General features: G+C 48.5%; 1 protein-coding gene and 1 long non-coding RNA gene across 7 annotated transcripts in view; one reads left to right on the top strand and one right to left on the bottom strand.

The window, feature by feature from the left end:
* KCNA6 (potassium voltage-gated channel subfamily A member 6) overlaps positions 1-22430 on the bottom strand; it is a 40483-nt gene extending 18053 nt beyond the window's left edge. For 2 of the 4 annotated variants that reach the window (XM_054238039.2, XM_009003449.5), the window contains exon 1: positions 16935-22430. In XM_054238039.2, coding sequence (XP_054094014.1) covers positions 20099-21691 — 1593 coding nt within the window. In that variant the 5' untranslated portion in view covers positions 21692-22430 and the 3' untranslated portion in view covers positions 16935-20098. The remainder of the gene's footprint in view (positions 1-16934) is intronic. The other 2 variants (XM_054238038.2, XM_009003448.5) reach the window with 1 other exon arrangement.
* LOC144577859 (uncharacterized) lies at positions 437-23613 on the top strand. 3 transcript variants are annotated; one of them, XR_013522623.1, is made up of 6 exons: positions 437-733; positions 3758-3890; positions 4471-6878; positions 10704-10777; positions 13545-13636; positions 18093-23613. It is a non-coding gene; the product is annotated as an uncharacterized LOC144577859 (long non-coding RNA). The 3 variants fall into 3 exon arrangements; XR_013522625.1 differs by adding an exon at positions 11983-12016 and having other exon boundaries at positions 4471-10777; XR_013522624.1 differs by having other exon boundaries at positions 4471-10777; positions 11983-13636.
* Positions 23614-25500: the final 1887 nt, after the last annotated feature.

The raw sequence follows: 25500 nt of genomic DNA, 5'->3' as shown, positions 1-25500 counted from the left end.
AGAGGAGGAGGCACAGTGGGGACCAGTCTCGTTGGCAGAGAGCTTTTCTTTCCTGAAAGTCAGTGCCGAAAGACAGAAAGTCACTGAGGACCCTGCTGACCTCCCCCCACCCCCGAACCCGCCCCCCCCTCCCCCCCGCCACACACACACACCCACCATCCCACAAAACCCATGGTAGGCTGGCCCTGAAAGAGGAGAGTGAATCCTGAGAAAGGAAGTGAATATCCTGCAGAAGTCTGCTAGGGGGTGGCTTCATCTCAGTTGCAAGGCTGCTGAATAGGTAGGTGGGTAAAGGGAGTGCGGAGAATCAGCATTTGGAACTCTTCCCTGGGTGTAGCGCCACTGCCTGCATTGCCTGCAAGGCAAACCCCGCCTCCTCCCGCCGCCTCCCACTCCACCCAAAGCAGCCCAGGGACGGAGGCTGCAGGATTCTGACACAGGAAGTCTGCAGTCGCTGGGAGCCTCTCCAAGATACAGCCTGGGTGAAGGAAAAGGTTTGGAGAAGGAGAGGAGCAGTACAGAGAAACAAAAGTCCTCGGTTTGGATCGGGAGAGATTTGAGTCCGCAGTTGGTTGCAGGGTGGAGGATGGCGGCAGGGGCGGATGCCACTACCTGGTTCTGTTTCTCTTTCGCTGGCCACCTTGTTAAGCTCCCATTGGTCAGGTGTCCGGAGTGGGGCTCACCACTGCAGAGGGCTCCAGCCCTACACAGCGGCCTCCCAGGAAGGACTCAGGTGGGCTTTCAGGTTGTCGGAGTGGGAGGCAAGGGGTGAGGGAACCTTTGGTGGTGGATGTGAGAATCTGGGATGGTGGTGTGGGGCTGTGCCTGGGGGCAGCAGTGTTTGGGATGGGACTTTCAGAGCTCCTGCAGTGTACCGTGCACAGTGCTTTCTGCAGGATGGCATCGAAGGGGCTGGAGCTGGGGGCAGCATGTCTGTGTCCTCAGACCACTGTGGAGGATGTGGACTGTCCAGGCCCCAAGCTGTCTATCCCTCAGTGCTAACACCTGACTGATGGGATGGAGCGCGGGAGGGAAACGCAAGTGCCACCTTTCAGAGAGAGGCCCTCTGGGAAGGAAGAGTGGCTGCAGGAGAAAGGATGTGGCTGAGAAGGGGAAGAAAGGGCCTGGCGAGCGTCAGCACTAGGAGAAGCAACTGATTTCATCCGGAGAGAGTTTCAGGGGAGAGGAGGCTGCCCCTTCCCAAAAGAACTGGCAGGACTGGCCACAAGCCAAGTAGAGAAGGGCTGCTGCTGACTGGGGGAGAAGCTGTGCAGCCTTGGGCATTCAGTCAACCTCTCTGGGCCAAGGACAACATAATAATGCCTGCTTTACCGACCTTAGTGAACTGTTATGATGTTCCGTGGTGAAAGAGAGTTGTCAAATGTGAAGCGCAGTTAAACGTGGAGGTGCAATATCGCTGTCACCAGAAGTTCTTAGGCTGGAGGTGGGGACCCAGCTACGGCTGTGCACAAGAAGCCCTAGAGACGTGTTTTTTGTTTGTTTGTTTGTTTTAATCCTGAACTTGGAAACCGCCCTAGATCAGTTATTCACGTTAGGGCAGGCAGTCAACCTTTACCTTGTTCTGTTAAGCTCCCATTGGCCAGGAGTCCGGAAGGACAGGAAGTGGTATTTTTTAAAAAGTATCTGGGGATGCTGATATCCTGTGAAGGTTGAGACCCACTCCCTAAGACTTCCCCAAACTCCCTGAAGATGATCACTCAGAGCACATGTTAAAAAAAAAAAAATATTCTCAGGCTTCTCCCAGACCTAGTGAATCAAAATTTCAAAGGGTCCTGGCAATCTCTATATTTAGCAAACACTAAGAGCAGTGTGGACATGTTATGCTGGTGAAAAGTCTGTCGATTGGCTTCTTCTCTACTGGATAATCATACCCAGCAATGCTTCTGGACAGCGCAGGCAAATCAGCTCAGGGAGGGGAAGCACCCTCCTCAGACAGTAAGTACAGACATGCCGTGGGGGGAGGGTTACAGTAGACCACCAAATCCCCTCCAATTCCTGCTCCACCAGGGTGAAACACTCCAATTATAAAATGACACATTTCCCAGCCAAAGTGCCTGGGAACCTTAAGATAAAAAGGAAACCATGATTTATCCATAACTAATAGCATCAATTACGTGCTTTATTGTTTCATCAATAGATTGCTCAGGCTTTCTTGCTTCACACCCCGCTGACTCTGTTCCATTCATAAAATTATACAAACACATGCACACCCATGCACACTCTGCATACCCATGCACACCCATACACACTCTACACACCCATGCACACTCTGCACACCCATGCACACTGCATACCCATGCACACTCTGCACACCCATGCACTCTGCACACCCATGCACACTCTGCACTCTGCACACCCATGCACACTCTGCACACTGCATACCCATGCACACCCATGCACATGCACTCACAAGCACAGAGACCCCAAACCGCCAAACACACAGATGGGAGGACGAAGAGCATGACAGGAGCCGGTGAATTTTTATCAGGCAACTGCGTTACTCCATTTCACATTATCTGCAGTATTCCGTGCTACATTAGCGATGTTCCCTAGGAACAGGACCCCAGGGATTCCTCATGTTAGCTCTTTCATCCCACAGAGGCAATATTAGCTTAGCAGATAAGAGCACGACTCTGGAGCCCGACTGCCTAAGTTGAAATCCTACCACCCTGCTTACTGGATGCATGTGACTCTGAGCAAGTTACTTTTGTGAAAGGAGATAAAAATGGGACAACTGGGACAATTAAATGCTTTGGTACACATAAGCCCTGACGCACGTGCCTGGCACACAAGATGCTATGTGAGTGCTGCTATCCATTACTGTTGTTTCTGTTGCTTTACTATAGGTGAGAAAGGTGATACCTAGGAAATTCATTGCTCACTTCGTTCACATCTCTTGACTCTTTTGGGACTATAGGCAAGGAAGGAGTCGTAAATGTGAACAAATATCCATAAATACCTATGCTACCAGTGTTCATTGTAGCACCATTCATAAGAAACAACCTGAATGTCCAATAGGAAGTGGGTTACCAAAGCAATGCTGCATCTATATGATGGCTATGTAGTAATTGCATGAGAAAACTAGAGACATAGTATGAAGCTTTTCAAATGAAATACTGAATGATTTCTATAGATATACAGGTACAGACATAGACGAAGTTAGTCTGGGGGGGAAATACAACAGAGGTCCAACACAGAGTGTCTCTGGTTGTGGGGCTATGGGATTTTTATTTTCTTCCTTGTACTTTTCTAAATTGGAGTAATTTTTCATAATGAGCAGATATTCCTTTTAGCGTCTGAAAATAAAGCGTTCAATTGAAGCAGCTTGCTCAACGTCAGACAGCACATTAGGAGCCCACACAGGCTTCCTGTCCCTGTCCAGGGATTGTGAGGCTTCATGAGGCTGGGCTAAGAGCAGGAAGGGAAGCTGAGAGGGATGAGAATGATGGGCACACACCGAAAAGCAGCAGGACCTTGGTAGCGCTGTGTGGGGCTGGGCCCTGGCTCGGAAGCTTCCCAGGGCAGAGCTGCAAGGGCAGAGTTAGTCACTTTTTCAGGGACCTTCCTATCCCAGAGCCACTCTGTGGCATAGGGAGGTGACTCAGGCACTACAATCCAATGCCTGCCCTTGGGGCTTCTCACTGCTCTCTCCCAGAAATGGAAAAACCCAGCTTCTACTTTGTCTAAGGATACCAGAGAGTAATATCAACCTTTCTTTCCTATGTCCTTTCTGCAGATTCCTTCCATGAGTGTGGAGCCTGAGACCCAGGAAACACTGGTTTGCATCCCTGCTGGGTTGAGTTCCCCTGCTTCTCCTTAATATAGAAATGTCTTTTCATGCCCAACATTTTTCCAATCATAATGCCAAGGTGCTTGACACAGCCCAAACCAAGGAATGTTTATTTTGCAACACTAAAATAAAGAAGGATCTGAAATCACTCAATAACTAGGATAGACTTCATCTAAGAAAAATAGGAAGAAAGGAGGGAGGGAAGAGAGAAAGAAAGGAAGGGAGGAAGGAGGAGGGAGGGAGAGAAGGGAGGAAGGGAGAGAAGGAAGGAAGGAAGGAAGGAAGGAAGGAAGGAAGGAAGGAAGGAAGGAAGGAAGGAAGGAAGGGAGGGAGGGAGGGAGGGAGGGAGGGAGGGAGGGAGGGAGGGAGGGAGGGAGGGAGGGAGGGAGGGAAGGGAGGGAGGAGGGAGGAGAGAGGAAGGCGAAGGAAGGAGGGAGGAAGGGATAGAGGGAGAAAGAAAGGAGAAAGATGTTTATCATGCTTGATACTAGATAAAAATTATTGTATCACTTGCAAAACTTTGCTACAACCTGCTCAGTATATTTTTAAATGTAAAATTCTGATCTTTGTAAAATAATAGACTGGAGCATATGAGCTTTGAAATTCGGAGATTCTATATAAAGTTGAAAATCTAGTAACTCCAACTCTCTTTTGCAAAGATCACTCCAGTGGCAAAAGCCAAGCAATGAAGTCTGCCAAGTTTTCAGGGAGCCAGCTGCACATCTGATGAGTACACTTACGTATCAGCAGGATTTGCAAGCAGAAACCCAGCTGTCAAATCCAGCGGCCTCACTTTACAGTGAAGACTGATGGGAGAGCAATACGAAGGGCCACCATTTGCTGAGTGCCAGGCAGGCAACACTCGCAGGGTCACACAGCAGGTTAGTGGCAGACCCAGAATTGGATGCAATCTTCACCACCCCACAGTCCATTTGTTCTGACTTTTAGTGGCTTTAATACCAGAAACTTTTCTTCATGGCTCAAGATGTACAGAAAAGAAATCGCTACAAAGGCAACAACAGGACAAGAGCAAATACATCCTTTCTGTATTTGCCTCTGAGCATAGAAGGAACACCACGGAAGAAAGATTTGCAGCCTGGACTAGTTGATGAGGAGCAGACAGCAAGCATCAGGCCTTGCTGGGATGAGCAGAGAAGGGTCAGAGTTAAGAGCCATCAGCAGCACCCATGCCTCCCCCACCCTCAAAAAAAAAAAACTAGCAGAAAACAGCTTTCTGGGGGACTGAAATCCAAGCACCAGAGGAACCAGGTCCAACTGTGATGTATCAACACCAAAAATACTTCGGGAGAAAGGACAAATGTCACACTTGAAAACAGTGTTTAGGAATATGGAAAAGAATACTGAGAAAAACAACTCACTGCTGGTATTTGCATCTTTCTCAGATTGTGAGTAAGATTTCATAAATAGGGTAGTTAGAAAAGGTTATCATGAATGTTTTCATCAAAAGGTTTGATTCGGTTAGAAAAGTGATTGTAAAAAGAAATGCACGTTACAATTTTTGGTTTGGTTAACGATGTGCGTAGGAATTAGACTGCTAGGGCCGGGCGCGGTGGCTCATGCCTGTAATCCCAGCACTTTGGGAGGCCAAGGCGGGTGGATCATGAGGTCAAGAGATCAAGACCATCCTAGTCAACATGGTGAAACCCCGTCTCTACTAAAAATACAAAAAAATCAGCTGGGCATGGTGGCACATGCCTGTAATCCCAGCTACTCAGGAGGCTGAGGCAGGAGAATTGCCTGAACCCAGGAGGCACAGGTTGCGGTGAGCCAAGATCGCACCATTGCACTCCAGCCTGGGTAACAAGAGCAAAACTCTGCCTCAAAAAAAAAAAGGAATTAGACTGCTACACTGTAAGGCAAGCCATGCAGATGTCCTCATTTGCCTGGAAGACTGCATGAGATCTGTAGACATTTTCTAGCAAGATAGCTCTCAATCTAACAAATAAGACCATCTCTTACTGTTACCTTCTCAAAGACTTCTATTTAAGAAGACTTATAAGGACTATAGGGAAGAGGATGTCTTTTATCACATTATTCGGAGCCTTATCAAAACACCATTTCTGGTTCTGCACAACTCAAGAGGGGTATGAAGAACTTTAAGAAGGTTGACGAGAAGCCACAAAACGGTCCATTTGAAAAAAAACCTTTAATGGCTGAGGCTCCATTACTCAAATCCATTGCAACGAGCTTCAGATCTCTTTGAGTTTTTCACAATGTATTTTTGTTGGATGAGTTTTGGGGGTATGTGAGCAGATATTACTATAAAAGGGGGATGGAGATTCTGTGGTAAAAATAATTTGAGAAACACTGGGTTAAAGAAGTGAAATTGGATTATTTCTCCATGGAAAGTTATGCAGGACTGATGTTCTGCAGATCACACCTGAGGATCACATCTGAGGGACTCTGGCGTGAGTTATTCTAGGTAGTATGGTCACTTGAGTATCCATTGCAGCAGAAGACAAAACAGGACGAAGGAAGCTGAAAGTACAGCAGGAGATGTGTAACAGAGAAATGAGGAACACATCATGATAAAGGGTGCGCAAACACAAGTAGCTTGAAGGAGTCTCTATTATGGATTCTCCTTCTCTGGGCACTTTTCAGAATAGGCCTGGAATAATCTGGAAATGTTTCTAATGTACAGCAAGGCAGTGAGCTCCATGACTTTTAGAATTCTCTTCCTCCTCAAGTATTCCATGTCATTTGTCTTTATTCCCTATTTATAGTGAGTTCAGCTGACCGGCTTGCAGATTTAACACATTCCTGAAATGTTGAAGGTAAAGCAAATACCATCTCTGTAAGCTGAGTCTGTTTTCCACCGATTTGTTTTATAATTGCAAGGAAAAGCACCGACCTCACGCAGGAGAAGGAAGCATCGTACCCGCACCCTTGTGCATTCCTTCCCAGCTCATTCTCCTGCTTACGGGAGCCCACAGGTCAGCCAAGGGAAGAGCTGAGCCAACTGGTCCTTCCACACTCAGTCATTCAACCTCTCTGTGAATTCCCAAGTTTTCTGGAAGTTCTTGCTGATCTCAGCGATCCTCAATGGGTAAGTCACCTCATTGCTTATGTTCTTTCTTTAGGAATTTTAGAAAATCCCTGGGTATTCTCTTTTGCTGGCTTTTTTAGCAAGGAAACAGTTTCACTCTAAGAGGGTAGTAAGCCCCTTTACATGCGTCACCTCTGTTATGACCAAGCCATTGATAGTTGAATAGCTGAATCATGGTCACTGTTGGATCAGAAAGTCCAAATCCACAAAACAAGAGAAACTGGCCAGGCACGGTGGCTGAAGCCTGTAATTCCAGCACTTTGGGAGGCTGAGGTGGGTGGATCACGTGGTCAAGAGATCGAGACCATCCTGGTCAACATGTTGAAACCCCGTCTCTACTAAAAATACAAAAAACTCAGCTGAGCATGGTGGCGCGTGCCTGTAATCCCAGCTACTCAGGAGGCTGAGGCAGGAGAATTGCCTGAACCCCAGGAGGGGCAGGCTGCGGTGAGCCAAGATCACACCATTGCACTCCAGCCCGGGTAACAAGAGCGAAACTCCGACTCAAAAAAAAAAAAAAAAAGAGAGAGAAACTATTACCTAGATAGACATATTTCCCAAAAGACTGATTTATGAGAGCTTTGAGTGGTTTTAACTGTACCTAACATTTGGACAAGAGGCCTTGCCTATGCGGGCAAATAAGGAAGAGACCATGAAATGGTAACTTTTACTGAATACTCGCCACATACCAGGCCTGTTAGCATTATCTGCTTTAGTTCCACTGATTCACTGGCCACCATGAGGGATGTCTATTATTGGCCCAGTTTTACAGAGGAGAAAACCACGGCTCAGAGAGGTTCTGAACTCCTCCCTGGGCCACGCAGGTACACACCAGTGGGGAACAGCACTGGGAGCTGCCTCCCTCAGGGTGGACAGATATCACCCTCTGCCTGCACTGTTCACAGATAGACCAAGAGGCTCAGAACCGTGTCCTCATGTCTCCTGTCCTGCCTCACCTGACATAGCTACAGGTGTGGGAAATGCAGTGCTGCCCACCTGCAGATGTATCACTTACTGCATGCAGTGAGAAAAAGAGAGATTATAACAGAGTTTCTTGGAATTCTCCCTTTTTTATTTTTATATATATTTTTTGAGACAGAATCTCACTCTGTCACCCAGGCTGGAGTGCTCGAGTGCAGTAGTGCAATCTCGGCTCACTGCAGCCTCCACTTCCTGGGTTCAAGCAATTATGCCTATGTCTCCTGAGTGGGGATTACAGGAGCCCACCACCACACCTGGCTAATTTTTGTATTTTTAGTTGAGACAGGGTTTTACCATGTTGGCCGGGCTCATCTCGAACTCCTGATGTCAAGTGATCCTCCCGCTTTGGGCTCCCAAAGTGCTGGGATTACAGGCATGAGCCACCACACCCAGCCAGAGTTCCCACTTTTGAACATACATTTTGGAAAATATCTCCTAGTTCCTCAGCTATTTTTTTCCTTTCAAGTCTGATCAGTAATGCTCATCCCTTCCAATGCAACAGCATTCTCTTCCTTCTGCTGGGGGAAGAAATTATGATTGCATGAAGTACACTATAAGCCAGTTTAAATTCATTTTTTACTGACTACATGCTCTCTTTTAACTATATTGTGTAACTTTTTAAATGTGAAAGTACTCACTTCTCTTCAAAAGCGCCTCTGATGGGAAAATAATTGTATCATACACACACAAAACAACAACTTTTTGGAATTATGTCTGTTGGAAAAAAATTCGGCTGCAGGCATTCAAATGTGAGGCTCTTGATGGATTTTATTTAATCCTAACTTGATTGAACATTTACTGCCCTCTTGGAAAGGGCAAATATAAAGCTTAAAAAAAGGAAAGCCTTGGCCAGGCACGGTGGCTCACTCCTGTAATCCCAGAACTTTGGGAGGTATGAGATCAGGAGATTGAGACCATCCTGGGCAACATGACGAAACCCTGACTCCACTAAAAATACAAACATTAGCTGGCGTGGTGGCGTTTCTTATCTCCCTCCCTAGGAAATAATGTTGGACATGGCTCCAAATCTATGGCCATTTAGCTTTTGGACAATAAACTTCGAAGACAGCAGAGTCCACCTGAGAGCTGAAATCAACTGGGAATAACCCAGGAGAGGCAAGATCGAATCCGGGGATAGCCATGGGCCTCATGACATCGCAGAAGCAACCACACAGATGCACAGCCCGTGGCTGGCTGAGCAGTCGTTATCAGGAAAGCCACATGGTGCCACCTGGAAACCCCCGCACCGACGCCCACTCAGTCCTAGCCATCGGGAGGGGAGTGGTGCTCCAAAGTCTGACATCACAGAAACAGGAGGCGGTTCTCTAGCTGGACACATCTCTGATCGCGGAAGTCAGCCTGATTTCTCATTTTCATGATTCCGGATGGGAGCTCTGAATTGCATCACACCTTCCCCTGCCTGCTTAACTGGACGCAGAACACAGCATGCTCTCGTTACTCTGCAGTGCCTTCTGCTCTGTGCAGCCTCACAATTTCATCTCTCAAGGGTAGCTAGAACTGGCTCCTCCCGGCAAGCGGACTTCATTCCTGCTCTCATTTCTGTTTCTTCCAGCAACACACATACTCCCACCTCCATCTGACCTGCTACTTCTAAGTCAGATAGTCGAGTCTGAATCACTTAGACGAAATCCCACAGGAAGGCTCTGAGTACACCTGGAAGCACCAGTGTCCCCGGGGGTTACCAGGTGACATAAGCCAGGTCTCGTTTTCCCTAACCATGATGCTCTTTCTGTCTTTCCTTTTCTAAGCTTTGGTAGAAATGTACGTAGAGAGAAACGTCTCCCACCTACAAGAAAACATGGTTGGTGGCACAATTAAAACTGACAGGCGGGACGGGCACAGTGGTTCACGCCTGTAATCCCAGCACTTTGGGAGGCCGAGGCAGGCCTTGAGGTCAGGAGTTCGAGACCAGCTTGGCCAACATGATGAAATCTCGTCTCTACTAAAAACACCAAAAAATTAGTCAGGCATGGTGGTGGGCATCTGTAATCCCAGCTACTCAGGAGGCTGAGGCAGGAGAATCACTTGAACCTGGGAGGCAGAGGTTGTGGTGAGCTGAGACTATGTCATTGCACTCCAGCCTGGGTGACAAGAGCGAAACTCCATCAAAAAAAAAAAGAGTGACAGATGACCCAGCCTCAGAGGAAGGGACTAAGAAGTGGTGGGCACTGGGCAAAGAGGGCCTCTGTCCTTCTGCAGGGACAGAGCTGTGCCTCAGCTTCTGCTGATGGTGGGTGGAAACCAAACAGTCAGGATCAACAAGCCCACACCTTTACTTTTAAGAGAAACCAAAAATGCAGGTCTGTGTGTGAAATCTTCCAATATTTCTTAATGTTGTGTCCCATGTGGTTCACAAGCCACATGTGACAACTGAAGATCTCTTATAAGGAGAAAACTGCCCAGTTTTGGGTGCTCTGTGATTGCAATTTGGAATTGCGGGAGGCACGTAAAATCATAAACCAGGAGACTGCAGATGCAGAAAAAAGAAAAACAAAACACACACACACTTCCGAGTGAGTAGAAGGTCTGGTTGGCGAGGGTGTGCCTGGGCGCCTGTGTGTGCACACGTGCGCGCTCCTGGGTGAACGCGATCCTTCCCCTGAAGCACAGAAAGCAGTCTCTGCAGGGAACACAGCTATTTTCCCCACCATACCAGACCTTTTTTCTCTTTCCAGCAGGGCCAAATTGCCTTAAAGCAGCCGGGGAGTGCCTGGCTGATTTATGGCTCAACTACCAAGGCTTCTGGAAACGTTCTTCCTCCTGACCCTGGTCCTGTGATTTGTAAAAGAGCTCTGTAGCTGACAGTAACTCGTCTTTCTCTAGCAGGGCAACAAAGTGCAGGAAGACTCTCAAAGCTGCTTTCTGCCTCCCAAGGCATCAGAAGTCAGCGCTCCTGGGTAAGATGCTAACCCTCTGCATCCCTTCCTTCCTCTATAAAATACAGAAGACTCAGATAACCCCTTGCTTTCCAGATTTCCAATCTATGACAGTTTCCTTCTGTCCAGTCACTCAATTTAACAGAAAAAATAAAGCCTTAAGAGGTTAAGGAATCCCTTGATCAGTGAGATTGGAAGCCCATGGCTTGGCTGTTAAGGCCAGAGCCTGTATATGAGCTCCTCACTGTCCAGTGCCAAATACCTGTGGGCTGCACTAGTCCTCTGTCATTAGTCCTTCCTTAAAAATCCAGAAGTGGGTCATCTGATTCTGGGCATCTCTAGCTAGGCCCACTGCCTCTGTGCCCTGGAAACTCAGGGGAGGGAAAGACAAAATTAAAATTCATTTAATTCCATTGTCTATGGGCAGCTCTGCTAAGGGGTTTGTTCTGCTAAGGAGTTTGATTGGATTGAAAACGAATAGTTATTTTTAAGTGTGTGTGTGTGTGTGTGTGTGTGTGTTTAGATAATCCTTACAGTTCCATTTCCCATGGAAAAATATGCTAGAGTTGGAGTAAGAAAACTTGGGTCCCAGGCACAGCTCTGCCCCTAATTTCCTGTGTGATCTTGGGCAAATTATTTCACTTCTCTGCATCAGTATCCTCCTTCATAAAGAGGCATTCACTACCCCCTCCGTCTGTGACCCTCAAAACCGCCCTCTGCAATGCTCTAGGGCTTGAGGTACGGGTTAAGTGAGAATTCTCATGCTAGATTGGCTGGAAACACACTTTGTTAAAATATATACATATTACCAGTGTAACCATCCTATTCTTTCAAGATATATTCAGATTATATTTCTGTATATTAAATCACATCGTAAGAGCAATTATTTAAAGAAATTCTGCTGTGAATCCTCTAGGCAAAGAGCCTTCTGGTAAAAATAGCTAGCTATCCTGAGTCTGTTTTTTATGTCATATTTCTTTTGAATGTTTGTTTCAGAGAACAAAACTGCAGTCAGCAGGGCCCTGCCTTTCTCTGACAGGCAGATAGTTTCAGCCCCATTCTCATGTGGGTATTTGGTGTCTCTAAGGGCCCCTCTGCCGACTGGCAGAGGGAAGAGCCAGGCTTTGCTGAGAGTTTATTTCCTGCTAAAGCCTTTAACTGGTTGCCTCTTCTGAGCCTCACAGCAACTGTGTAAGGCAAGTGATGTTAGCTTCCTTATTTTGCAGATGACGAAACTGAAGCTTGGAGAGGTTAAATGAGGTACAGCTAATAAACATGATTCAGACCAATTCTCCAACTCCAAAGGCAAGCAAGCCAGCATGCTCAGAATCCTCAAACATGAGGGCAGCCACGTCACCTTGCCCTGGGATGGGACCTTTGTAAGAAGCCATAGTGGCTACGGCAGTGAGCTGAGGCTTGAAGACAGCAATCTGGCCTGCGCCAAGACCCCTACCAAGAGGCGTCATAAATGCTCTTTAGGCGGAGTGGAGGCAAAGGGAGACCCACAAGGGAAGGGGAGCTGGCTTCCTCCAACTCCAGGGCCTCCTGTCTCCTCTAGCTTAAAAGAGGGCAGAAAAGCTGAAACACACCCACAGGAGGTTAAAGGGTGCCCCCACCTGCAAAGGGGAGGGACCTGAAGGTGACTAGGGAACAGAATGGATGCTGAGGATGAGGACCAGAGCAGTGGAAGTTTGAAAGCCACTGGAACAGTGCAGGAAAACTCTGGGTCAGGATCTGGCTCATGGCTTCCGTTCCTCCTGCATTCGTCCCAAGGAGGAAGGCATGAGCAGGTGTGGCAGGAAAACTCTAGTGAGTGTCAACCACTGAAAATGTTAAAATGGGAGAGAGAGATCAGTGACGGTGGTAAGGAAGGGCTCCATAGAAAGATATTCCACATATACATGCTACCCACATATCTAATATATAGCACCATATATGTGTGTATACATGTGGATGTATGTATAAGCATGTATATGTGTGCCTATGCATGCATGCGTGTATATGTGTGTTTGTGTGTGCATATATGTGTGTATATGTGTGCATATGTATGTAGATGTTTGTGTGTGAATATATGTGTGTGTCTATATGGTTTTGCATGTGTGTATATATGTGTATGTGTATTTGTGTATATATGTGTATGTGTGTGTATACATATATATGTATGTATATGCATGTGTGTGCATGTGCTTTCAGAGACCCATAGGGGGCAAAAGCACAAGATGCCTACTGCTGTTTCATCAGAGACAAGCTGGCACATAAAGAAAAGCTTACATATACATTTAGGGGCTATGGCTTCATTCTCTCTTCTTGGCCAATAACAATTAGACCCTCACTGCATTCCATTATGTTCCACCTTCCCTGAAGAGGATGAACCACACATTACTGTGTGCCCTTAAACATATCACAACTCCTCTGAGCTTCAGTTTTCTTATCTGCCAAGGAAAAAACAAAGTTTAGCCTACCTAAGTCAGTTCATTGCCGTAGGATGATAATAACAGCTGACATCATACATTTAAACACTGTCCATATATTAATTCATTTAATCCTCAGAATAGCTCTATGAGATTGGTACTGTCATTACCCCCCATTTGACAGAGATGGAAACTGAGGCACAGAACACTTTCATAACTTGCCCAGTGTCACCCATCAAAGAAGGGATTTGAACCGCGACGATCTGGCTCCAGCAACTGGGCTCTTAACCCCTTTGTTAAATAGCAAGATGTCTGAAAGCACTGAAGGTGTTTGAAAATGCTGTGTAAATGAATGGTGCTATTCTTATTCTTGCTAGGACTACTCCCACTGGGAAGGATGCAATGCAGGGTCAGGATTCCCCGGGTGAGGATAAATCCTGCAGCCTCAGATCTGCAGCCCTGCTACCAGGTACCATGCTTCCAGTGGCACGTCCTCTCTGCCCCTCCCAACTGCGGGACTGTCTTCCTATGTTCTTTTTCAAAGCAGTGTCTCTGCTGCCAAGAGCAGGTTTGTCTGTCTCCTGGAGACAGCGGTTGTCAAGCCCTGAGAGAAAGCAAGCATGTCAAAAATAGCAGCGCCGGCAGACTGCGTGGCTGCGATTTCCTTTTGAAATGTCGGCTTTGCTCTCACCAAAGAGCCAGGGTCTGTCTGCGTTCCTTGCAGCCATTAAGATTCCAAAATGTTTTCTAGGAGGAGGCAAAGTGTATCTGCTGAGTCTCGTGACCAAGGAATGAGGAATTCTCTTTAGGGTGACAATGATGAGATTGGAGTTGGGTTTAAACATTTTTTTTTAATAAATCCCAGCAGGGCTAGGCCCCAGACAGGTCCACTGATAGCCAAGGTTAGATCAGTGCGAATGACACTTTGTGTAGGGCAGGAACCTTTCCTCTTTCGTTCTGAAAACTAGGAAGTCACTCTCCTGTTGTTACTGTGTGCCTCAAACACCACAGTCCCTTTGATAACCTTCAAAGACCATAGTTAATAGGTTTCCACTCCCCCTTTAAGGTACCAGGTGAAGCCAGGGTTTGCAGACCCAGAAGACCAAGAGACAGGGTGAAACACTCTCTCAAGCTCACAGCAAAGGGATGTGAAAAACACGACCAACCCCAAAGAGACCTCAAGCCCAGAACAGAAAAGTGGTTCATCAGGAGACCTGGCACGCTGAGACGCTAAGAGCCCCTCTGTCTTTCTTCCCCACGGCCGGTGTCTGGGAAGATCCCTCTCCCGGCCAATTGCTAAGCTCCAGACCTTATTCTGCCATGAGCTAGCTATGCAACCCGAGGCAAAATACGAAGTGGGATGGCGAGAGGAACTCCTACCACCTTGTAAATGGATTTCTTTTCCTCCCCTGAGTGACCGTGACAGGGAAGATTGGAGCACACTTTCCTTTCCACTTCCTTCCCACGGCAATAACATGCGGTCAAAACCCACGTGAGCCAGGATGGCAGCTCCTGCCAGATAGTCCTGGGAGGACCACACTCTCTGGGAATCTATCTTGGAATGTATGTCGAGTTGCAGGCAGGCAGAATGCTGCGAGCAAGGTCTCAGCCAACAGACAGGAGGAATGATAAGCTGCAGGACTGGCTGGTACATCTGAGGAAAGCACCAAGGGGAGGGAAGGGAGGGATCCGGTGAGCACAAGGTGAAGATGGCCAAGAGGAGAACAGAGTCTGGGAGAGAATCATTGAAAGGCTCAGTAAGACAAATGCAGGCTGCTACCTCCAACTTCGTTTGTTTACCCAAAGCACCAAAGACTGCTGGGACCTCCTCATAGGGCAGTTAAGCATCAGTGATGACTGTAGGGGGAGTGTGGGGAGGGGGCCAGGAAAAATAAAATCTTTATGTACCCACGAAACAGTAAAATTCAAAAACAAAATAATAACCATAGTAGATAAATAAATAAAACCTTGGCTCCTATGCTATCTCTTAAGGAATTCTGAGTTTATAAGTACAGGGACTTAGTGGGGTTTTCGGTTTATGGGAACTTTTCTTGGAGTTTTGTTTTGTTTTGTTTTTGCCAACAAAATATAAGTTCCTTGGGCAAGCTAAAGATCATATAATGAATAATGTTCAACATATATATTATAGTTCAATGCATGCTAATTATGCCCTGCCCTTATCCAAAAAATGGCATGACATAACTTTAGAGGAAAAAAATGAAAAAAAGCATGTAAACCTCATAACAATTTGATGTCAAAATGAAGCACGCATGCGCGCACACACACACACACACACACACACACACACCAGTTCGTGGTATTGTGCATGAATAGCAAGGATCAGCTGCATGTGAGCTCAAAAGTGTCCCCATGTGGCAGAAGAAAAAAACTGTCATTCTATTCTAGATATTGTCTGGTCCATTTTTAGACATGCTAAACTTCTAGATTTATAAAACCAACCCATTCTCCCAGCCCAGATAGAAAACTCCCAGAGTATTAGGTTCATTGCTTTCTTTTTTTTTCCCCACAAGTCAATGATTTGGGGATTCAATTTTTAGAATTTTATGATTATTATCACAATCCTGTTTAGAGCATTTCTATTACCCCCCAAAAGTTACCGGGAGCCAATGGTAATAGCACAACCTTCAACCCCCTAGGGGCGCCTCAGGCAGTCCCGATGTCCTGCTGCAGGTGGGAGCTAGCCCATGCTCTAAGACTTCTAGCAAGGGGTCCATCAATTCTCTTTGGGGACTGGCTGGTGAATCGTAATCCTCCTGTCGAGAAGTGTTCCCTGCACCTTGCACCACTGAGATTTATGTCCTTTCCTTTTGTTCTGCCTTCAGTACCTGAGAGAGACAGCCAGATACTAACAAAACCTTCAAGTGAATTAAGGTCAGTTCTAAGGCCATCTCCGAGCTAAGTTTTTTTCCAGGCTAACTCCCACCTTATGCCTGCCTCCTAAGCCCTCTTTTATCTGTTTATCTGACTATTTATACTGTTCCTCTGTCTTTGACCTCTCTGCCAGCCTTCTGCGGTTGGGACCCTGAGGTGGTCCAGGGCTACTCAGCAGAGGATTCATCTGAAACTTCTCAGGGTCATTCTCTACCTCCCAGCCTGCCTTCTCTCATTTCCACTTGTAGGTTCAGGACATTTCTGAGGGACATTTTTCTAAGCCCACGGCAGTCTCATCTTGCTTGGCAGGTGTAGGACTTGTCCCCAAGAGGTGAGCATGGCAGGAAAGCATAGCAGTGAGAAGTCAGGAAAAAGCAGAATCCTCCTGCTGTAGACAGACCTTAGCGAGCACAGCTGTCCTGGAGTTCAACGTGCAACCTTGACGCTAACCCTCTAGCTGCTCCCAGCCACCAACGAGGTTGAGAGAGGGAGAAACATAGGCAGGATGACACACACAGAAGGAAGAAGAGAGTAAAACAAAGGGGTTAAACCAGAAGGAAGAAAACTAGAGAAGAGGGAAAAAAGGCAAAGACAGTGAGAATGAAAAGAAGGTAAAGGAAAATGCACAGATAAAGAGATGATTTTTTAAAGAGGCCAGCAGCATCAAGGGGACAGAAATAGAGAAAAAGGAAACTGAAGCTGAAGGAGTCAAAGAAAAACATGCAGAAAAATTGAGGTAGCCCCCGAGGGAAGGGGAATGAAAAACTTGCAACTCTCCAGATGCGCACTCCCCCACCTTCTCTCTCTCCCCACCCCATTCTAATCTTGCCTGCAGGACTGAGCCAAAAATGAAAGTCCCCTCCAGTAGAACCTACCTCACCTGCAAAGGCAGCCAGCTGTCCCTCCTCGCTTCTGGGGGACGAATATCCCGTGTCTCAGGCTGAGGCTGGCAGTTCCAGGAAGTCCTCTGGAAGCTCTTGCCGGCTGGAGTCAAGTGTGGAAATGGCTTGGACGTTTCCTGTCCTGGTGTCTGTGAATCACCACCCCAGCCGTCCAGGCAACACAGAGTGCATATTCTCTCGGTGCTCAGGATACAAAATCCACATAAAGAGGCTCAGGGTCAGAGAAGGATCACTTGACAAAATTCTTCCCAGAAACTAGGTCGAGCTACAGCGTCTCAGTTTTTCTTCGATGTCTTAAGAAGAAAGCTCTTTGAGATTCCTCCCAGGAGCTAGATAGACTGCTCCCAGGGAGGAAGAAATTGCAATTCTTCATCTCTCGTGGAGGTGGGAAGAGCTTGTCTGTGCGGAGACGGGAACTCCAATATACCTAAGACTGTTATCACTCCTGGTGTGGCCCAGCCTGGCTGCCACTCCAAGGATAAGTTGTCCCCTCTAAGGGCTTCCCTTGGCAGCTCAAAAAAAAAATAATATTGATGTTGGTTTAACTGGGCAGTTGCTTAACATTCAAATTTCTGAAGAATCAGGAGTAAGATGAGGCAGCTTCAATGACTGGGTGGGGAAACTAGGAAGGAAAGTCCAGACAGGAAGCTTTGGGGCCCTGCTTCCTCCTCATCTTCCAAAAGTCCCAAATCCCTGTCCTGGCACTCCCAGCCCCTAAACCACTATGTGGGAAGTGCTCCCATTCGAGAAGCTGGGAAGATGTAGTCCCCTGGTCTCCCTGGATGCCCAAAGCAGAAGATAGAGAGAACAGTCTGGAAGGTTGCTACGGCAACCAGAGTCCCTGGTGAGCTGGGCTCTCCGCAAACCCTTTCAGGCGTGCTCTGACTTGAAAAGGAAATGTTTCCTCAGGGATGGTGATGAGGGTGATTACATACACATATACAGAGATACATGCATATCTGTCCTAACTTTTACCCTCCGCTAGGAGCTTCCCTTCTGCCTCTGGAATGGGCTCTTCTCTTCTTTCCCCAGATAGTCGGCAGTAACAAGAGAGGTTTGGAAAACTAGCACTTTCTGACCTCAGAGAAGGTTTTTGCATCATAAACACCTGTGTCTTCTACTGTATTTCAGGCATGGAGAAGCCAAGCACCCAGTCAAGGTGACCTCCAGCCATGGAAGGATCCCCCGAACACATCTAAAGAGAACCCTCCTTTCTGAAGGGTAAGAAGAAAGGCTGAGGAGCTCAGTCCAAGAGGCCAAGGAGGGATTTAGGGAGCTAATGCTCCATAATGGCCTATTCTTAGGAATCCTTGCTTGGGATCCAAGGCAGGAACTCAAGAGGAAGGCCTTTCCTGTGGGGTACAGGGAGAACTAAAAATCAAATCCGTGACTAAGATTCACACATTTGCATAGCAATGTCCCCAGCTTCCCAAACATGCCCCATGAGGTAGGGAGGGGAAGACAGTAATGCTCCCATTTAATGGGTGGGTAAACTGAGGCACAAAGAGGGACTGTGGACCCAAGTTACCCTGTAAAGCTGGGGCAAGATCGAGATTTAGATCTGGCACTCACAGAAGCCACATTGCCTCTCACGCAAACCCTCGTAAGGCTGTCCTCTTGTAAGTTGCTCTACGAGAAAATAATTTTTTTAAAAAAATTATCATCAGAGTCTGAAAGCGTAGATATAAAATTAAAAGCATGTTAACAGTCCTTTCAGTTTCAGAACTGCACCCAAAAGATCTCAGAACAGTACATCACAGTTTATCAAAGGCAAAAAACAAATGGCAATGTTATAGAGAGAGAAAAGAGGGGAGGTGGGCAGGTGGACAGATGGCAGTGGTCTCACAATGAGAGAAAATGGCTTAGGTCAAGTGGGAACGCTACCACATCACCTTACCAGTGAGAGCAGGTCAAATGCAGCTCCAAGGGGCAGAGCAGGCAAGTGTTTGCTTGACTCAGCAAAAAAGCCTCTTAGAGTGAGGCTGCGGGCAAAGGAATAACGCTTGTTCCTTATTCTAAACCACATATTTCACGCCCATAAAATAGGAAGAAACCCATGCTGCTATCCGATGTCTGGGGCTTTAAGCTGGAGTTTGCTTGAGGAAGCCTTCAACCGCAATCCTAAATCAAATTCCCAGGAAGCAAGGTACAGGGCTAGAGAAAACTTGGGGAAATGAGGGAGCAAAGGCTGCCATCTGCAACAGGATTCCTCTGCCCTTTTGAGAAAACAGTATCTGTTTAAGTGGCACCTGCTTCAGATTGTGGTCGAGCCAGTTGCTTGACTCTGTTCAGACCCTCCTCCTGACTCTGCTTCCCTTTCTCCAGCTCTTCTGTTCAGGAAGCCACTTGCACAAAAAGAGTATGTGGCTCTGAGAAAGAACCTTCTTGGAAGCTGGCGAGTCAGGGGATCAGAGTGGGGAGGACCCAATGTCGACCAAATACCAGTGCCTCTTGTGCTGGGGGCATGCCTTGCAAAATCCATTGGCCCCTTTGGTCCTAGACTAACCCCTGTGTCCTCCAAGTGGTAAAATTTGATTGTATTTTTTCTAATTCCATCCAAGTTTAGAAATGAAAAACCTATTTTGAGGCTGTGCAAATAAAGACTCTACCAAGGGTCATCTGCAGGATGCCCAGCAGGTGTTACAGAGCACTGGCGTAACAGCAAGGTGAGTGCTGCTGTCCTCCAGCTTCTTCCAGTTACCAAGTGGCCTAAAGCTAGGAAACGCACATGACCCAAAGCAAAGGACACTAAGGAGAGAACAAAGACTTAGGTATGGCTGGCTTCCATCCTGTTGACATTGCTGTTCCTAGAGATATTACAAGTCCCAGACATGAAAAATCAGTCTTGAGGGAAGGTCAGACCTGAATGTATATCTCATCCATGTGACAGAAGATGGGCATGATTGGGTGGCACCGTTGGAATTTCAAAAATGTCACATAGATGGATTAACCTTGAATACTGCAGGGATTAAGCAACAAGGTTGATAGTCCAGGTATTTGGTCCTGGATGCCAGGTAGTGGATGTAGGGGAAAGAGTCAAGAAGTCAACTGAAGCTAGAGTGAGTAGTGAAAATAAGAAGGAAGCCTAAGAGACTGTTAGCTCAGTGCTCTCCTGCTGCAGGCCCTGCCCGCATGGGTCAGACCTCGGTGAGCATTCTTTTCTCTGCATAGGCCCGGTGTGGAGTAGGAAGGTAGCTGGGTCTCCGTTCCCGGTTAGCCTCGGGGAAGTCAGTCTTGCCAAGTCCATTGTCAGTTGCCTTCATGTCCGGCGCAGGCTGCCCACAAGTGACGTGGGTATACTGGCCTTGCTCCTCCTGCTCCGTCTCCCGGTGGTAGAAGTAGTTGAAGTTGGAGACAATGACTGGCACAGGCAGGGCGATGGTGAGGACCCCAGCGATGGCACACAGAGAGCCCACGATCTTGCCCCCCACAGTCATGGGGTACATGTCCCCGTAACCTACCGTGGTCATTGTAACCACCGCCCACCAGAAGGCATCCGGGATGCTGGGAAAGAGTGAATCGTCATCGTCAGCCTCCGCGAAGTAGACGGCACTGGAGAAGAGGATGACCCCGATGAAGAGGAAGAAGATGAGCAGCCCCAGTTCCCTCATGGAGGCCTGCAAGGTCTTGCCCAGGATCTGCAGCCCCTTGGAGTGGCGCGAGAGCTTGAAGATGCGGAACACCCGGACCAGGCGGATGACTCTGAGGATGGCCAGGGACATAGCCTGCTGCCCATTCTGGCTGCCTCCTCCACTGGCTGGCTGCTGCTCCTGCTGCTGCACCAGCTCAGTGCCCAGGGTGATGAAGTAGGGAAAGATGGCTACCAAGTCAATGATGTTCATGATGTTTCGGAAGAAGGCCGGCTTGCTGGGGCAGGCAGAGAAGCGCACCAGGAGCTCAAAAGTGAACCAGACAATGCACAGGGTCTCCACCAGAAAGAAGGGGTCTGTAAAGAAGGAGCCCCCAAGAGTACTGAGTGAGGACGAGCCCCCGGTCCCCATTTCCCCAGGGGTGATGCCGTGATGAAATGTGTAGGAATCCTCTTCATCCTCTTCTTCCTCCTGACTCCCCCTGGAAACTGGGGAGACGCGGCTCACACCACCACCATTCCCTCCACCTCGACCATCTACACGGAACTGGGGCAAGGTCTCCAGGCAAAAGATGACTATGGAGATGAGAATGACCAACACTGAGACGATAGCGATGCCCCTGGCGGGCCCAGAGCTCTCCGGGTACTCGAAGAGCAGCCACACCTGGCGCTGGAAGGGCTGGGAAGGCAGCGGCTTCTCGTCCTCGCCACCCTCGGGCAGGCAGCCCTCGTCCTCCCGGAAGGCCGCCAGAGCCTCGTCCCCGAGCTGGTAGAAGCGGATCTCCTCCAGGAAAATGTCCAGGGGCACGTTGACCGGCCTCCGCAGGCGGCCCCCGGACTGGTAGTAGTAGAGGATGGCGTCGAAGCTGGGCCGGTTGCGGTCGAAGAAGTACTCGTTCCTCAGAGGGTCAAAGAAGCGGACCCGGCGGCCAGGGTCTCCGAGCAGCGTGTCGGGAAACAGCGACAGGGTGCGCAATTGTGTCTCAAAGCGCAGCCCGGAGATATTGATCACCAGCCGCTCGCTACTACAGCAGCCCCCGCCCGCGCCGGCCTCCGGGAAGTCTCCCGCATCCTGTTGCTCCCCCTCCGGCCCACGGACCTCCCCCGGCGCCGCCAGCGTAAGGGATTTCTCCGATCTCATGTCCCCTAGGCGGTGCGCTCCCCGCCACTAGGACGGCGCCCACGACACAACCTCTGGAGCGCGGCACCCGCTCCCCAGCTCCCGGCTGCGCCCTCTCTTTAGGGTGGGGCTCGCGCTCCTCCCGGTTCGCGGTCTGACCTGGCTGTCGGGTTCGTGAGCTCTGAAGCCCTGTCCCCTCAAGGCTGGGTCTGGGGAGGTGACTGGGCGCCGGGGATTTGGCTCTGCGCTTCCCGTTACCCGCGCCCGGGTGCTAGAGCTTACTGGGATGCCCGGAACCGCACACAGACGCGAGTCAAACTGGCTGCCCGAAAAGACGCGTGGCTTCGCCCCCAGAGGTGCCTGAGACCTGGTTCCGGGACACAGGGGTCCGCCCTCCAGCCGGTCTAGCTATTCCCAGTTCCCACTGCGCTCCTCCTGCCGCTCCGGACCCCCGGCTCCCGCTGGTACCGAAGCGCCAGATGCGCCTCCCTCCGGCTCGGCAAAGACTCCTGGCGGTGCTCGGCCTCCGCCCTGCGTCCACCGCTGGGCTGGGTCCGGCCAAGGTCGCGGTTCCGGCCGCCACAGCCGCCACCTCCTCCCGAGGAGCCGCGCCGCAGGCCTCGCACAGGGCCCTGGGCTGCCCCGGCCCCCTGGCGCGGGGACCCACCTCCCCACGGCTCAAGGCTTTGCTGCCGCCGCCGCAGCTGCAGCGGCTCGGCTCTCCGCTCTGCCCTTCCTTCCCAACACACACTCTCCAAGTGACGTGGCAGGCCCCGCCTGCTGCCCCCTCCCACCCCACTCCCACATCACACCCCTCGCCCAGCCAGGGGCTGCAGAGAGCCAGGGCGCCATGGAAATAGACGCACACTTGCCTCACCAGTAAGCTTTCCCGCGCTCTCCTGGCACGCCTCTCCCTTTCACACGTTCACATTCACGCCCCCCTTCACAAGCGCCGGCACCCTAATACCACACCCCCTCCACCCCCGCAATCGGCTTTTCTCATTTCGGTTACCGAGCTGACCTGCGCAGTGTATTTCATCAATAAGAAGACACACCCCGCCCCACCACACAATACAGAGCACTGTGCATCCACTCATCCAGAAATCTAAAGAAAACATTAAATCATGTATTCCTCTGTCTTTAGGAAGATTCGTTTGCCAACCTCTCCCATATCTACAGGAAAAAAAAAAATAGAGGAAGTATTTCTGAGATGTCTTGAGAGCTTCCAATTTGAATTCCAATAAAATTCTCCCTCTACCCTTGCAAGCCTAGGAGGGTGAGGCTGAAACTCTCTGAGAATTGCAAAGGGATGGTATAGAAAGGGTGGCAAGTCGATGAATGCCTTTCCCATCAGAAGTTTTCCAGGAGGAGCCCTGGGAGCCTGAGGCAACAGCCCCAGTGAGGGAGCCAGAAGATGGAAGCACCTCAGAGATAGTGCAGCCCAGACACGGGGCACCCTGGGGATCCTTTGCTTCCAGCCACCCCCCAGGGGATGCATCTGGAATTTCTGTTTATTGGGCAGCCCCAAAAAAGGAAGAAGAGGGCGAGTGGAAAAGGGGTATGTAAGATTGTTGATTGAAAAAATAATAGCTACATTTACTGGGCGTTGAATATGTGCCAGCCACATCTTTCCCAGAAAGATGTCCTCTGCTGGTAGGCCATGTTACAACAAAGACCCCTTTGGCAGTATTTGAGTAGGGCAGCACTTGTTGTCAGGGACCAGTTGACTCTCCCTAACTCTCCAGCAAGAAGGGGATAAGAATGGTTTTCCATTCATTTCTGTCTTTCTTCACCAGACCAGACAAGTTGGGGTCTAGTAGGGGAAGACTCACCTGATTTTTTCAGACTGATAGTTCCAGGTAGGGTTGACATTTGCTTCTCTGTGCCTCAATTTCCTCTTTTCTGGCTGGCTGTAGCCAAAATAAATTGGCTGACAACTATGAGGTGTGTTTGTATAGCTTCTGGTGCCTATTATTAGATCATTAGTACGCATTCGTTGAGGTTAATGATGAGAGTGACACATCAAGGTGCTCTTAAACCACAAGTTGCCTCTGAGAGTTCTTTGTATTGCACGGAGTGTTTTAAAACCACAGTGGTTCCCAGCAGCACTCGCTCTCGGAGGGCTGGAGGAAAGAGAGAACCAAGGCTCCTGGATGTGTCGGGAAGGGGTCAGGTGTTGAGTGGGTAAGAAAGATGCTGGCTTTAGAACTCACTGCATGCTCATTCTTCAGTCTTTCTCCTTGCCAGCTGAGCCAGGCAACAGCCTCTGCTCCCCTTCTGTGCTTGTACAGCTGATTTCTGGTACCAATACCCTGTGGGCTTTTTTGATCCCCCAGGAGAGAAATCAAAAGAGATCACAGCATAAAGTAGCAAAGAGAAGGTTTTTTATGAAAGCTTATGGGTGTGAGAAAGCAAACACCAAGAAAGGAAGTGGGCTGCTCTCCAAAGTCAAGGTGTGGGTTTCCTTTGTGGGGGTCTGCAGTAAGGGGAAGTCAGGGCATGTAGAGGTGAGGTTTTTCTGGCACATATGTGGTGGTTTAACATGCTGCTTCATACAACATATGCGTCATCAGCATCTGAAATCTACACCTCTGGGCATGAGTTTTAGTTTTAAAATAAAGAAAAGTTCACACTGAGGTGAAAGTTAAGCCTAGCTAGGCACGCAGAGCCTCAGGAAGGTCCCTAGTTCCCTAAACCAAGGGGTTAATTAATTTGAGGTGAATGGCTTCTTGGGCCTCTGATGCTGCCTGGCTGGGAGTTACAGCTTAAGTAAGGGACTTTTGTTCTTTTTTCTCCAAGCCACACATCACAACAGGAGAGCAGCCAGCTTGCCCGTCTCATACATTTCCACTCCATTCTCTCACCTTGCATGTCTCAGTGAAGCGAGAGAAAGCAAGTACACGGAGTCATCCAGAGGAGCTTTCTCACTTACAGCCTATGTCAATAAGTAATTTAGACTCCACACAAAAGTTGCTCTGTTTTTTTTTTTTAAAAGTTTGAAATAAAAGAAAAGGAAAACAACAAATACAATATAGAGATACTCTTTACCTTCATCCAATTATCCGTCGTTATTTTATGAGTCATAAATTGACTAACCCACGATTCTTTCGCTTTTTGTTTTCAAAATTTGTAATGAATGATTCATCTGCAGGTTGGTTTTCATCATTGCCAGTTTTATTCACGAGATTAGCAACTCGGTCAGTAAGTCTTCAGAACCAACCCTGGCAAAGCATGGGACGGCACCTGCATTCTGCAGAAGAGTACCCACCCTGATAAGGCATCAAGAACCTCCTCCATCTGGGTACCCCGTGGGTTAAGCCTGGCTGGGCTGCCTGCCACCCTACAGGCAGAGCTGATGTTCCATGGTTACCTTCACATCAAGCATGAGGTTGTGCCCCAAGAGAGGTTTCACTGTGCCAGGGGAGGTTCCCCTGAGAAGGAAAAGCCATTAGCAAATTCATGAATCAGAGTTCTGTTTTTAGTTGTTTGTGAAATAGACTCATTTTTTAGTTTAAGAAAAACCCTATCCCTAGATCACTCCTCCCAAGTGTATGTTGAGTACAGTCACACCTTCAGAAGTGCCAGTTCCCGGGTGAAGGAAGAAACAACTCTATCCGTAGACACTGCCAAGCCGCTTCCAGAGGCAGGTGATTGTTTCCCCAGCATTCACCAAGCACCAGTTTCATACCAGCAGAGATTTTCATGTTATTTTTTGTGGATTTATCTAGATTCAGATGTTTGCCATGGTCATAGCGGTGATTCATTTATTTCAAAAGCATTTATTGAGCAGCTACTGGGTGCCAGCATGGTGCCAGGTGCTGAGAATTTAG

The sequence above is a fragment of the Callithrix jacchus genome, chromosome 9, assembly GCF_049354715.1.
Source record: "Callithrix jacchus isolate 240 chromosome 9, calJac240_pri, whole genome shotgun sequence".
NCBI lineage: Eukaryota > Metazoa > Chordata > Mammalia > Primates > Cebidae > Callithrix > Callithrix jacchus.
This window is presented reverse-complemented; position numbering and strand designations above follow the sequence as displayed.